The 15,592-nt window shown below is 43.3% G+C and overlaps 1 protein-coding gene across 3 annotated transcripts; it reads right to left on the reverse strand.

Annotated features, from left to right (window-relative positions):
* Window positions 1–6,845: 6,845 nt before the first annotated feature.
* On the reverse strand, window positions 6,846–13,896 carry LOC139559773 (protein AAR2 homolog). 3 transcript variants are annotated; one of them, XR_011671823.1, is made up of 5 exons: window positions 13,779–13,896; window positions 12,655–13,419; window positions 12,060–12,289; window positions 7,265–7,772; window positions 6,846–7,203 (listed from the first exon to the last, which is right to left on the reverse strand). XR_011671823.1 is itself a non-coding variant. In XM_071376121.1 (4 exons), the coding sequence occupies exons 2-4, from the start codon at window positions 13,415–13,417 to the stop codon at window positions 7,605–7,607; spliced, it is 1,161 nt and encodes a 386-aa protein (XP_071232222.1). In that variant the 5' UTR covers window positions 13,418–13,419; window positions 13,779–13,896; the 3' UTR covers window positions 6,846–7,604. The 3 variants fall into 3 exon arrangements, 2 of the variants coding, with proteins under 2 accessions (XP_071232222.1, XP_071232223.1); XM_071376121.1 differs by having other exon boundaries at window positions 6,846–7,772; XM_071376122.1 differs by lacking the exon at window positions 13,779–13,896 and adding an exon at window positions 13,680–13,778 and having other exon boundaries at window positions 6,846–7,772.
* Between the last annotated feature and the right edge of the window lie 1,696 nt (window positions 13,897–15,592).

Consider the following 15,592-nt stretch of genomic DNA (forward strand, 5'->3'; position numbering starts at 1 on the left):
AGACTGTAGGCTAAGCAAGCTAGAAATAAAGATGAAAGGGAGTTAGTTCAGTATCTTTGCTAGAAACACTACTGATCATCATTAATGAAGGCCAGATTAATCAGCTAATTTAAAAAATATATTATTTTACCTTTATTTATACAGGTTTTTCTCATTGAGACAACATCATTTTAGACCCCATCATAGCACTGAGACTGCACTTGTGAAGGTGGTAAATTACCTTTTAATGGCGTCAGACCGAGGCTCTGCATCTGTCCTCGTGCTACTAGACCCTAGTGCTGCCTTTGATACCATCGATCACCACATTCTTTTGGAGAGATTGTCCGTGTAGACCAAATTGGTCTACACGGACAAGTTCTGGCCTGGTTTAGATCTTATCTGTCGGAAAGATATCAGTTTGTCTCTGTGAATGGTTTGTCCTCTGACAAATCAACTGTACATTTCGGTGTTCCTCAAGGTTCCGTTTTAGGACCACTATTGTTGTCACTATATATTTTACCTCTTGGGGATGTCATTCGAAAACATAATGTTAACTTTCACTGCTATGCGGATGACACACAGCTGTACATTTCAATGAAACATGGTGAAGCCCCAAAATTGCCCTCGCTAGAAGCCTGTGTTTCAGACATAATGAAGTGGATGGCTGAAAACGTTCTACTTTTAAACTCGTACAAAACAGAGATGCTTGTTCTAGGTCCCAAGAAACAGAGATCTTCTGTTAAATCTGACAATTAATCTTGATGGTTGTAAAGTCGTCTCAAATAAAACTGTGAAGGCCCTCGGCGTTACTCTGGACCCTGATCTCTCTTTTGACGAACATATCAAGACTGTTTCAAGGACAGCTTTTTTCCATCTACGTAACATTGCAAAAATCAGAAATGTTCTATCCAAAAATGATGCAGAAAAATTAATCCATGCTTTTGTTACTTCTAGGTTAGACTACTGCAATGCTCTACTTTCCGGCTACCCGGACAAAGCACTAAATAAACTTCAGTTAGTGCTAAATACGGCTGCTAGAATCCTGACTAGAACCAAAACATTTGATCATATTACTCCAGTGCTAGCCTCCATACACTGGCTTCCTGTTAAGGCAAGGGCTGATTTCAAGGTTTTACTGTTAACCTACAAAGCGTTACATGGGCTTGCTCCTACCTATCTTTCCGAGTTGGTCCTGCCGTACATACCTACACGTACGCTACGGTCACAAGACGCAGGCCTCCTAATTGTCCCTAGAATTTCTAAGCAAACAGCTGGAGGCAGGGCTTTCTCCTATAGATCTCAATTTTTATTGAATGGTCTACATAGGCGTACAGAGGCCCAATATCAGCAACCGTCACTCCTGTGTTCCAATGGCACGTTGTGTTAGCTAATCCAAGTTTAGCATTTTTAAAAGGCTAACTGATCATTAGAAAACCCTTGCAAAACCCTTGCAAAACCCTTGCAACCCCTGCCTAGAAGGCCAGCGTCCTGGAGTAGCCTCTTCACCGTTGACGTTGAGACTGGTGTTTTGCGGGTACTACTTAATGAAGCTGCCAGTTGAGGACTTGTGAGGCGTCTGCTTCTCAAACTGGACACTAATGTACTGATATCCCACAAGCCCACCAATCCAATCCAGCCATCCAGCCAGCTGTCCTGGGCCCCACGGGCCTGGCTGTCTGTCCCCTGACACACCCCTTGAGAAGCCTGTCTGTAGAACAGGCCAGTCACAAAACCCCAGAAACAGGATGAGGTGATGAAGAGAGAGGGGAGGAAAGTGAAGGACAGAGAGAGAAAGACATTGCAAGAGAAAGGTGTGGGAGGACAGCGAGAGGAGAGGGGAGAGAGATTTACTGTTAGATACTCTGGGTTTATAAAAGCTCCTTGTGTCTGAGGATGAATCACAGGTCCTACCATGAGAGTTAGACTGTGATAAACAGGCTAGCACTCAACACACATGCTGCTGGAGAGGGAGGGAGTTTGATTTGAAGTTCTGCACAAATGTCTCTCTCTGAGAGACAGAAATGGAAAGAGAGACATAGTCAGAAGGAAATGAGCAGGGAAGTTTTTGTGTGGATAACTCAGAAATAAAGAATAAGAAACATGGCTGCTGATGACTGTGTAGCCATCCCCAGATCCACAGCTGAACGTCATTTTGAGCTCTGAGTTTACCTTTTGATCTCCCTCCCTGAGCCGTTGACAGGGACGTCCACAGGGTTCAGAGCTGCTGAGAGAGGTCTGCTTGCACCTCGCAGCGCTAGCTCCAACACACAGACACTAAGAAAACACAGAGGTCTGCTTGCACCTCGCAGCGCTAGCTCCAACACACAGACACTAAGAAAACACAGAGGCCATCAAGACCTGTGCTCCACACATATGCGCGCACGCACAGCAAGCTGGACCTATTTATTCTTACTTAACATTTTTTCATAAAACAGATTGATAGAAATGGGGGGGGGGGGGGGGGGAGTATATATTCCAGGGCTCAGATCCTCTCTGCGGTGATAGGGTGTAGCACCAGCTGCCAAAAGCAACACACATCTCTCACCTGACTGACAGGGATACGGTTAGCAAGGGAGGGAGAAACAGGGATAAAGGGAGAGGCAGTGAAAGACAGAGCATGAACCACAAAACCTCTTACAAAGAGAGAGAAATACAGAATCAGAGAACGAGTAACTGTACTATATCCCTTACACATCGGAAAGGGAGCATGGCAGACAGACTCGACAGTGAGAGAGAGACTGACGACAGTTCCCTCCACACTTCACACAGCAGGAGGAAATGATATACCCACAGAGGAAAGACAACAGGACGGGAGAGGTGGGAGGAGGAGAGAAGAGAGACAATGAGAGGCCTCGGTAGAGTGGAAATGGAGATGGTGCAGGATCAGGAAGTGTATGGCTTACATTTGAGTCCTGATGAGAAACATTGGTGTTGGTTACTTGCTGGGTTACAAGGAAATCCAAAATGTTGGAATGCTGTATTTCAGCGTAGTTCTTAGTGACAAAACTCAGGCATATCTTTTCGCAACCGAGAAGAGTACCTCCTCTGCACTGGGAACCTCAGGGTGTGTGCTGTTATTCTTTTAGATCCCTCTATCCCGTGTCAGGATCTCATGGCTAAAGTCAAGGATACGATTCCTTGCCTATAGCTGCAGGGTATAAAACACGAAAAAAGAAAGGAAAATATCTACACCTTGCTGGTATACGTGTAATGTTTTGACCACTCCTGCAACTTCAATAGATTGACTTAGTTAATAGTTGTTGATGTGTTGCTTCATTAAAGCGAGTAGGCCAATACAGCAGGCAAACATGCCAAGTTAAAAGGGTTGCTCAAGGACCAGACTCATAGGCCCCCTGTCCTTGTGTCTGGGCAACAACGCATGCATGCCTCTCTCTCTCGCAAGGCATCAAAGGACTGCTCTTGCCATTAATTACTTCTGCAGATTACTAAGCTCTGCAAAAAAAGAAACGTCCTCTCACTGTCAACTGTGTTTATTTTCAGAAAACTTGAAATGCAACAGAAAGGTCCCAAATCTAGCCATCACTCTGGTTGTAATTCCGATGGTGTCCACAAGATGGAAGCAGTGTATGTGCGAAGTTTCAGACGGACAACTTGAAGTATGAGCAAACTAAACACAGCAAAAAAAGAAACGTCCTCTCACTGTCACCTGCGTTTATTTTCAGAAAACTAAATATTTGTATGAACATAACAAGATTCAACAACTGAGACATAAACTGAACAAGTTCCACAGACATGTGACTAACAGAAATGGAATAATGTGTCCCTGAACAAAGGGGGATCAAAATCAAAAGTAAAAGTCGGTATCTGGTGTGGCCAACAGCTGCATTAAGTACTGCAGTGCATCTCCTCCTCATGGACTGCACCAGATTTGTCAGTTCTTGCTGTGAGATGTTACTCCACTCTTCCACCAAGGCACCTGCAAGTTTCCGGACATTTCTGGGGGGAATGGCCCTAGCCCTCACCCTCCGATCCAACAGGTCAATGGGATTGAGACCCGGGCTCTTCGCTGGCCATGGCAGAACAGTGACATTCCTGTCTTGCAGAAAATCACGCACAGAACGAGCAGTATGGATGGTGGCATTGTCATGCTGGAGGGTCATGTCAGCATGAACCTGCAGGAAGGGTACCACATGAGGGAGGAGGATGTCTTCCCTGTAACGCACATCGTTGAGATTACCTGCAATGACAACAAGCTCAGTCCGATGATGCTGTGACACACCGCCCCAGACCATGACGGACCCACCACCTCCAAATCAATCCCGCTCCAGAGTACAGGCCTCGGTGTAACACTCATTCCTTCGACGATAAATGCGACCATCACCCCTGGTGAGACAAAACAGCGACTCGTCAATGAAGAGCACTTTTTGCCAGTCCTGTCTGGTCCAGCGACGGTGGGTTTGTGCCCATAGGCGACGTTGTTGCCGGTGATGTCTGGTGAGGACCTGCCTTACAACAGGCCTACAAGCCCTCAGTCCAGCCTCTCTCATCCTATTGCGGACAGTCTGAGCACTGATGGAGGGATTGTGCGTTCCGTGTGTAACTCGGTCAGTAGAAAACCCTCTTTAGTGTCCTAAGTTTTCATAGCTGTGATCTTAATTGCCTACCGTCTGTAAGCTGTTAATGTCTTAACAACCATTCAACAGGTGCATGTTCTTTAATTGTTTATGTTTCATTGAACAAGCATGGGAGACAGTGTTTAAACCCTTTACAATGAAGATCTGTGAAGTCATTTGGATTTTTATGAATTATCTTTGAAAGACAGGGTCCTGAAAAAGGGATGTTTCTTTTTTTGTTGAGTTTATAACAGAAAACAGTACTCACACACAGCTCTCCTCTGAACATACTTATCCTGTACACTAAGCTTTAAACACACACATGCACTCTCTCAAGCCCTGTTCCTTACACACAGACACTGACACACACTCTCTGGGAGCGTGCACCTACCTGCCTCACGTTTGGGTCCTGTGAGTCAGACATGTGAAGCCTCTGTTGCTGTGGAGACGAGAGAGAGCAGAATTCCAGCCCGGTCATCAACACACTATTAGAACTGCTAAATGAGGGAAAACCAGATGAGGGGGCTCCACAACTATGAGAGAGGAGATGGAGGGGCAGTCTGAGTCGCATGGGAGAGCGGAGTGCTAGTAGAGCTGCCACAGTGGACTCACATTGGTAAATGCTTCACTACCACACACACGCACCTATGCACAAACACAATGTATTTACTAACATGGCCACATACTTCACTGAGTCTCACTGCACATACAATACACAAGCTTCCTCACTGCATATTCACATGGCGTCATTCAGTTCCAATAATATTTTTGTGTGGTTAACACCGATTGGCTGTGCATTACATACTGAAGGACTGGACCGAGCTGTTGACCATTCACTGTCAGAGGAAATCACATTGGTGAACGTTTCTAAACACACATCGGGCTGAGGAACCAGTGGTCCCCATAGCACTGTAAAAAGCAGCTATAGTCAACACACACCAGTCCTTTCCATATGTAATCATGGGGACTTGGTCAGTTACTAAAAAGACACTCTGACAAACAATTCATTATAATTACGCACCTTGCTTTACTACAAAGTGGTAACGGATTTAAACAGATTGACTCAATGTGAGAGAGAATGCCAATGCTTCCATTAAACAGCCAGAGAAATATGCCTATGAAGACTGATGCATAACTCTCTCATTCACATGCACACACACATGCACGCAGGCACACACACATGCACACACACTCCATGTATTATTCCTGCTCTGAGGGCAAAGATTGAGAGACAGATAGGTCAATGTTTGTACTGGCAGCCTGGCCAGCATGTGAGCTCCGTGGAAATGCCACATCTAATTAAGTAGAAAATCCACGTTGACTCACAGGGGCTGGGTGGGTATGCTTTGAGGCTATACACAGTCAACCTCCACTCTGCCCTGGTCCTGTGTGTGTCTTTAGAAGTGTGGCTGACAGGCAGCACGGGGAGGGCGCACCAAACAAAACAAGTCAGGGATATTAAAAGGAAAATGGTTGCAATTTCAGACCCAAGCAGGATAGTTTTATAAGGGGTGGGGGGTTATTGGAATGAAACGGGGCACAGTGAGGGTCTGTCTGACTGGATTGGACAGCTGGGTGAGTAACTGTCCTCCTGAAGTCAAATGCCCTCGCACCTCCACACTATGGTGTTCACAGGGCCACTGAAGTAGAGGGCTGCATTCATCCGTGGGACCCGACCGGTAATTGCAGTGTGGTCTGAATTTTTCATGCAGCGGGCAGGAGCGGGCGATTCCTCCTCAGTCTGAAAAGTGTTGGTCATCTAGTCGCAGCTGTGAATGCAAACACACACACAGGCAGCATTTCCACGACAAGGTCTTGCGGTTATAAATCAACCTCCTGGCAGATCTTTCCTGTCATAAAACAAACCTCACACACATTTTGAACAGTGTTGATGAGGCTGGTGTAATGGCACCTTTAGATGTAATGACACATACCGTATGGCACCTTTAGAACAGTGCTGCACTGGCAGGAGTTAACAGCATTCTACAGTTCATCTTCTTAAAATATGATTTTAAACCTAAACACACTGCTAACCGTTTGTAATGTTTGTATCCAATTTCAACTTTGTGGCTGTGGAATTTGACCGTGGCTGTGTTATCTAGTGAAAACCATCACAGATCAATGGGGGAAAAGGTATTTTTAAAAGGTTTTACTGACATCCTCAAATCAGAGACCAAACATTTCTCCCTCCAGATTGATCTACATACAATAAACAGTACAGAGCTAGTGAAGATCAGGGCTGCCATCTAGTGGACATAATCGGTTCCTAACAGAATAACCAAAAATCAGACACATGGTACCAAAAGATGTTTAATCAAAGGAAACATCCAGTCACAGAATGTTACAGTGAATGGGTACAAAGGAAACAAAAGGTGTGTGTGTGGGGGTGGTTTACACTCTGCTGGATAGTCCACACAGGGTAGAATACTTGTGAAAAACAACAAGTCTTCAGTGGCACAGTAAGATTAAGTCAGAGTTAATAATGTTCAGAATTAACTGTTCTAGGGTCATTTTCCACTAGAATGTTCTACATTGTAAGAAATACACGAGTTTCAGATATGGTGTCAACTCAAACACAAATCAACAGTAACCTACTTGGGCTTTTTCTGATGTACTGTCAAAGACGAGCAATTCCCCAAAACAGAAAAACCTCACTTGAGAGGTGCTTGCCTGAACACAGAAGCACTACTGAAGTGAGGTTTTCCACAAACCTTAGAACGATCCACCTAGAAAGTACCACGTTGACCTCATTCAGTTCAGATGGCCAAGTGCTCATTCATGTGTAGACTGACAGAGGTTACAGACAGAGAGCCAGGGAGGGGAAAGCATGGTCAGAACCGTCACTGGTTGGCCTATGGAGAGTGACACCCCAGAATCTAGAGTCTTGGGAGGACAGAGTTGTTTTTCCTTTGTGGTAAAACTCCCATTCAAGGCAACACACTGGAAGGAAATGAGACGAAGACAAATTAAGTCCTCGCTCTTCTTTTAAAATGAGGTTTCAGTCCTGTTTCCTCCCCTGACCCGAGAACATGGATAATCTTCTGAGCATGTTCAGTCCAGTGTGACCCCATTGGGCAGTTCCACGACGACAGGTTCACAATCGTCAGGATCTACCTCAAAGTCCCAGCGGAACTTCTTGGTCAGGTGGGCCTTGAACTTCTCTGCCCGCTTCCGCAGGGTGCCGTCCACCCCTGGCCCACTGGCAAACTGGAAGAAGTCCTGAGGGAGAGCAGGGAAATGGAGAGCAAGTTAGAAGCGCGAGACACCATAACGAACGTAGGCCGTACTCAGTAGATCACCTGCTGGGTGCCGACGAACGGAGACGATTCAACAGGAAATTAATAGAAAATGGCAGACAATGTTTTGTGGCCAGATGCGATAGGACCAATGATGTGTATAAACCCTAGATGACTGACTGTTTTGAAGGTACAGTGCAGTAGAGGGAACAGAGGCCGGAAAAGTCTTAAGTATCGTTTCTTCATCGTTAGTAATGCATTCCCTTGTGAATCTGGTGATGCAATTCATTGTTTCCCGATTAGAGAAATGTGTCATTTAAGTCGCTTGCATTATTTACCAAAAATTATGGAGAAAGTGCCAAGTTAAGCCAACTAGATAGCTCTGTTTCTGACACCTTTATCAATGTTGCTGTTCTCGTGTTTATTAACCCATAAGCCATCTAAGCCGGGAGATGTGGTTCTACTCAGCTATATGGAATTGTTTTCAGAAAGTCTTAAGGATAATTTAGCTATTTGATTTTGAATTTTAAAATCCCTTGAAGTACAGTACCAGTCAAAAGTTGACACCTTCATTCAAGGGTTAATTTATTTATTACTATTTTCTACATTGTAGAATAATAGTGAAGACATCAAAACTATGAAATAACACATATCGAATGATGTAGTAACCAAAAAAAGTGTTAAACAAATCAAAATGTATTTTATATTTGAGATTCTTCAAAGTAGCAACCCTTTGCCTTGATGACAGCTTTGCACACTCTTGGCATTCTCTCAACCGGCTTCACCTGGAATGCTTAACCAACAGTCTTGAAGGAGTTCACACATTTGCTGAGCACTTGTTGGCTGATTTTGGGTTGAGGTCGGTGATTGTGGAGGCCAGGTCATCTGATGCAGCACTGCATCACTCTCCTTCTTGGTCAAATAGCCCTTACACAGCCTGGAGGTGTGTGTTGGGTCATTGTCCTGTTGAAAAACAAATGATAGTCCCACTAAGCTCAAACCAGATGGGATGGCGTATCGCTGCAGAATGCTGTGGCAGCCATGCTGGTTGTGTCTTGAATGTTAAATGAATCACTGACAGTGTCACCAGCAAAACACCCCTACACCATCACCCCTCTTCAATGCTTCACGGTGGGAACCACACATGAGATCATCCGTTCACTTACACTGAATCTCACAAAGACAGAGGGTATTTTGCAGCAATTTGACCATGAAGGCCTGATTCACACAGCCTCCTCTGAACAGTTGATGTTGAGATGTGTGTTACTTGAGCTGCAATTTCTGCAGTTATTCTAATGGAAATATCCTCTGCAGCAGATGTAACTCTGGGTCTTCCTTTCCTGTGGTGGTCCTCATGAGAGCCAGTTTCATCATAGCGCTTGATGGTTTTTGTGACTGCACTTGAAGAAACTTTCAAAGTTCTTGAAATGTTCTGTATTGAAGTAATGATGGACCTTTGCTTATTTGAGCTGTTCTTGCCCTAATATGGACCAAATAGGGCTATCTTCTGTATACCACACCTACCTTGTCACAACACAACTGATAGGTTCAAACACACTAAGAAGGAAAGACATTCCACAAATTCACTTTTAACAAAAGACACCTGTTAATTGAAATGCATTCCAGGTGACTACCTCCTGAAGCTGGTTGAGAGAATGCCAAGAGTGTGCAAAGCTGTCATCAAGGCAAAGGGTGGCCACTTTGAAGAATCTCAAATATATTTTGTTTTAACACTTTTTTGGTTACTACATGATTCCATGTGTTATTTCATAGTTTTGATGTCTTCATTATTATTCTACAAAGTAGAAAAAAGTGAAAATAAAGAAAAACCCTGGAATGAGTAGGTGTCCAAACTTTCGTAAATATTTAATCTGTTTTTTTTGTTGATGAAAAAAGTTTTGGCCTTCCTGATATTAGCCCCAAATAAACACATTGAATAACAGATTCACTACATGGAACAGATAGTCCCCCTACGTAATAAATATCTAAAGGAAGTTTGTTCTCAATTGTCTGTCCTAACATGTATTTAACCCTTTATTTTTCGGCACTAAACAGTCTCCATATATATATACACTTCCATTCATTTTTCAACTGGGACATTCAGGCGAGTCTTGAGGCCTGTGGATGTCATAGACATGTACAGTTGAAGTCAGAAGTTTACATACACCTTAGCCAAATACATTTAAACTCAGTTTCACAATTCCTGACATTTAATCCTAATAAGAATTCCCTGTCTTAGATCAGTTAGGATCACCACTTTATTTTAAGAATGTGAAATGTCAGAATAATAGAGAATTATTTATTTCAGCTTTTATTTCTTTCATCACATTCCCAGTGGGTCAGAAGTTTACATACACTCAATTACTATTTGGTAGCATTGCTTTTAAATTGTTTAACTTGGGTCAAACGTTTTGAGTAGCCTTCCACAAGCTTCCCACAATAAGTTGGGTGAATTTTGTCCCATTCCTCCTGACAGAGCTGGTGTAACTGAGTCAGGTTTGTAGGCCTCCTTGCTCGCACAGGTTTTTTCAGTTCTGCCCACAAATGTTCTATGGGATTGAGGTCAGGGCTTTGTGATGGCCACTCCAATACCTTTGCCACAACTTTAGAAATATGCTTGGGGTCATTGTCCATTTGGAAGACCCATTTGCGACCAAGCTTTAACTTCCTGACTGATGTCTTGAGATGTTGCTTCAATATATCCACATAATTTTCCTCCCTCATGATGCCATCTATTTTGTGAAGTACACCAGTCCCTCCTGCAGCAAAGCACCACCACAACATGATGCTACCACCCCCATGCTTCACGGTTGGGATGGTGTTCTTCGGCTTGCAAGCATCCCCCTTTTTCCTCCAAACATAACGATGGTCATTATGGCCAAGCAGTTCTATTTTGTCAGACCAGGGGACATTTCTCCAAAAAGTACAATCTCTTTCCCCGTGTGCAGTTGCAAACCGTAGTCTGCTTTTTTAATGGAGGTTTTAGAGCAGTGGCCTCTTCCTTGCTGAGCGGCTTTTCAGGTTATGTCAATATTGGACTCGTTTTACTGTGGATATACATACTTTGTACCGGTTTCCTCCAGCATTCACACGGTCCTTTGCTGTTGTTCTGGGATTTTCGCATCAAAGTACGTTCATTTCTAGGAGACAGAACGCGTCTCCTTCCTGAGATTAATGACGGCTGCGTGGTCCCATGGTGTTTATACTTGCATACTATTGTTTGTACAGATGAACGTGGTACCTTCAGGCGTTTGAAAATTGCTCCCAAGGATGAAGCAGACTTGTGGACGTCTACATATTTTTTGCTGAGATCTTGGCTGATTTCTTTTGATTTTCCCATGATGTCAAGCAAAGAGACAATGAGTTTGAAGGTAGGCCTTGAAATACATCCACAGGTAAACCTCCAATTGACTCAAATAGTGTCAATTAGCCTATCAGAAGCTTCTAAAGCCATGATATCATCTTCTGGAATTTTCCAAGCTGTTTAAAGGCACAGTCAACATAGTGTATGTAAACTTCTGACCCGCTGGAATTGTGATACGCTTGTGGGAGTCACAGAGCAAAACAGAGAAGACCCTAGTGTTCATGAGAGTCTCATCTTTCCAGAGGGGTCATAGTTTTGTAGGCCAAACCGTTTGGACACTACTGACAATTTTGTGAGAAAACCGATTTATAGAATGTCTTATGGTCTGACAAACACAACTCTAGCTCTGTCACCGTAGATGCGGAAGTGGGAAATGCAGTGGATTGAGATGCATCCAATACAAAAAACAAATATCTCTAGCTTAAAGTGACAGATTTCATGGTGATGTTTTTATTACACTTATTGGATTTCCACGGGGCGTGGACATCGACTCTCGGGGTTAAATGGATCACATCATTTTCTTTGTAACTTTGGGTAGAAAATTACCAAATTCACAGGAAATACATTACAAATGATGAAGCAGCAATATTTCAAATGCATCTTTATAATAAACTCAGAAAAAAAAGAATCGTTCCTTTTTCAGGACCCTGTCTTTCAAAGATAATTTGTAAAAATCCAAATAACTTCACAGATCTTTCCCATGCTTGTTCAATGAACCATAAACAATTAATGAACATGCACCCGTGGAACGGTCGTTAAGACACTAACAGCTTACAGACCGAAAGTAATTCAAAACAATCAGAAAAGGTGGGTGTGTCTTGCTAAAATGACATGGAATGACCCCCGGGGAAGATACTCTTAACACAGACATCAGTAATGATTGATGATCCATTCATGCCAGCTCACCTGTAGCGTGGAGGTGAGGAAGTTGTCCTGGGACACGATGTCGACAAAGAAGTCTGGAGGGATCTCTCCCAGCTGGTGGTAGAGCACAGCGATGAGGCCCAGGTACAGATCCCGGCGTTGACGCATGGCCTCCTCACTACGACACAGCAGGGCTAGCAGCCGCTTCCAGTGCTCGAAGCCCTCGTACACATTCCCAATGAGGAAACACACAAAAGCAAACTGCAGCTCACCTGGAAGGGGGAGGCAGGGAGAGAGAGAAAGAGAAGATGTGCAATCAGTCAGACAGTTTATTATCAACTGGTAATGAACTCAAAACAATAGAGACGTATCCAGTTTATTGTACACCTCTATATAAAGCAGACTGTCCTTGTCAGATTCCCATAAAATGTGGCTTATAGTGGTTAAGGATTGGCAGCAATATGAATAGAAATATGACCTGCAGCAAGGCTCTAATCATGTCAATTCAAATGTCAAAGCCCCAATCTCATTTGATGTTCCGCTGTCTATACAATTCTAGTCCAAGTTCCAATTCAACTGCTCCATACATTCATATAAACTGGTCAAATATACCACATAGGTCTCCCTTCTCACTCACCCAGCACGTTGAGTGGCTGCTGCTGGTGATGCTTCTCTAGCAGACTGTCCAGGGCATAGCTCAAGTCCAGGCTGCACTGGGTGATCTGGGCTGGGGTGGCCCCAGGAGGGTAGGTCTGCGTGGGGATGGGGGAGAACCTCAGCTCAGTCCCCTCTCTTGGCTTCATCCTGGGAAGCCTGTCCAGGCCCTCCCTCATGCTCTGACACTCTGTGTCGTTCCTGGGCAGGTTCTGCTCGTCGCGATCCTTGGTGTGTGTGAGCTGGAGCTCTGGGATCACGTCGCTGAAGGCACACACACGCCCAGAGAGAGGCTGCAGCCTGGTGGCCAGCTCCTGGTTCACCCTGTCAGTTAGGGAGACCCATTTCCGCATCACCTCGTACGGGTAGGGCCCCAGGAAAGGGTCCAGGTCTCGTAGGCCTGCTCGGACCCGACCCACCTCATCTTCATTCTGAGTGGCAGAGAAGTCCAGATCCTCCTCTTTGGGGTCCCAGTGGGCCAGCAGGATCTCTCTGGGCTTCAGGGTGAGGAAGAGGCCTGTTCTAGGGCCTGTTTCACCCCCGCGGTCTGGTGCGTTAGAGGAGCAGTAGTGGAGGAAGTGGAGACCTGGTGGAATCATCTTCACCCCGCGGAACCGAGGCCCGACCTGCCAACTCTTGTAGTCAATGCCCAGCTCAGTGCCCTCGGGAACCCCCAGCAGTACGACGGTCGCCCCCTCCTCAAACAACCCCCGTGCCACCTCGGGATCCATGTCCACCGTTGCCATGGCTGTTCCCACAGTGATGGAAATGGATCAATACGGACGTTAGCTAGCTAGTTCTTTGAACGTCATGCTTCATTATTACTAAACAAGTAAGCTATATACCGTACATATCAGATCTGTTATACTTTAATATGCTTTGAGCTAGCAAGCTAGATAGCTAGCTCTAGTAGCCAACGTTCGATAGCTAGCGTTAACTAACTAAGCAAGACTAGCAGGACAGTTCTAAATTGAACTCCATAGATACAGTTAGCTGCTTAACACTTACCATAATGTACCCTGAACGTGCAAATACGGTTAACATACTTAACTAAAACACTACAGTCGTGTTTCGAAGATCAAGACGTTTCCAAAAAATTCACTGTACCTGAAAGTTTAGTAGATGCGTTCACGTTACTAGTTGGTGCCACAATACTGTGCGTGCCTAAAATCTTTCCCCAATAAACAAAAGCCTACAATGAGAACAGTTCCTGAAGGTATGCAACTTCGGAAGACTTCGTCTTATTTTTTTTATTGCATCACACGAACATTGTACAAAATAATATACAAATATCACATATGACAAAAGACCCTACCCAAAAATGTAAATAATAAACAAAACCAGAAAGACACAAAGCAAGAATATTACACTATAGACAAGTTACATCTTGACAAATACTGTAGACATGTATTTGATCATTTGCTCGTTAAACTTTTCACGGATGTAATATAATATTCTAAATCACTTTTTTTACCCATGAACTTCACTTTACGGATGAACATTTTTCCCAATAAAAGTAACAAATCCACAATGTATTGGCAGTCATTGTGTATGTACTGTATGTAAAATAAACTAGTATATCAAATGTGGTAATGCTTACAGGTTTACTCATCTCATCATTAATATACATGTTCATATCTGTCAAAAATATTTCACTATGCAAACAATGACAAAATAGTTTTCCAATTCACAAAATCTGCATTCATTTTCTACGTTACATTAACAACATATTTAGAAACACAACTATTACAACGATAACATTTGTGAAGGATCTTGTAAGAGACTTCTCTTACTTTATTACAGGAATATTTATGTGGATTAGTCCACACATCCTGCCATTTCACATCAAATTAAGATGCCCATTGAAAAATACATTCATGCCATTCATTTCTACACTATCACTAATGTAATGAAAAGTTTGATTAATCCTTCAATTAAAGTAAGGATTCCATTGAGAATAGCTTTCATTAAAATGTCATGTTCCTTACACAACATAGCAAAGTTATATTTGGCTAATATTTCCTTGTAAGTATAAAGATCACCATTATAATTTATAAGTTGACTAACAACAAAGATATTATTGGCAAACCAATTATGAAAAAATAAGGTTTTGTGTAGAGTGAAGTGAAGTTGTGCTTGTATAACAAGGACTAGCACATTAGAGCTTGTTAATGAAAAGTTGGCAATTTAACAGGATGTTTACCCACAGTATAATGAAATATGAAGCCCCCCCAATTTTCTGGAAAATCAAATATGGTATTTTATTCCAAGGACTGTAAGGTTTTTTGAGATACCTCTTTATCTAGTTCAATATGTAGTCGGAATTGTCACGCTCTGACCTTAGATATCTATGTTTTCTTTATATTTTGGTTAGGTCAGGGTGTGACGAGGGTGGGTTCGCTAGTTTTTTGTATTGTCTAGGGGTTTTGTAAGTCTAGGGTATGTAGGTCTCGGTGATGTAGGTCTAGGTGATGTGTAGGTTTATGGTGGCCTGATATGGTTCCCAATCAGAGGCAGCTGTTTATCGTTGTCTCTGATTGGGGATCATATTTAGGTAGCCATTTTCCTTTTTGTGTTTCTGGGTTCTTGTCTATGTGTAGTTGCCTGTTCAGCACTCATATGTGTAGCTTCCCGGTTTGTTTGGTTCAGTGTGCATTCTTATATTAAAGAAGAATGTACGCATACCACGCTGCGCCTCGGTCTCCTCCTTTTGACGGCCGTGACATGAATAAACAGCATAAAATCTAAAACATTAAGACCACCATCACAAATCTTGTTGGTAACGACATCTTTCCTGATCTTGTGCCTTATTTGTCCAAATTAAATTGAATAATAATTTGTTGTAATGGACTTGGGAATGCCTGAAGATGTAAGGAGATAAGTTTGAGGTAAACCCTTTGCCTTTGACAGGAGAACTTTAC

The sequence above is a fragment of the Salvelinus alpinus genome, chromosome 30, assembly GCF_045679555.1.
Source record: "Salvelinus alpinus chromosome 30, SLU_Salpinus.1, whole genome shotgun sequence".
Classification (NCBI taxonomy): domain Eukaryota; kingdom Metazoa; phylum Chordata; class Actinopteri; order Salmoniformes; family Salmonidae; genus Salvelinus; species Salvelinus alpinus.

Coding starts and splice junctions, on each gene's coding strand:
- LOC139559773 (XM_071376121.1), bottom strand. CDS start 13,417: ATGGCAACGGTGGACATGGATCCCGAGGTGGCACGGGGGTTGTTTGAG. Junction 12,290..12,654: donor GCAGCCACTCAACGTGCTGG/GTGAGTGAGAAG, acceptor TCCCCCTTCCAG/GTGAGCTGCAGTTTGCTTTT. Junction 7,773..12,059: donor TCCTCACCTCCACGCTACAG/GTGAGCTGGCAT, acceptor GCTCTCCCTCAG/GACTTCTTCCAGTTTGCCAG.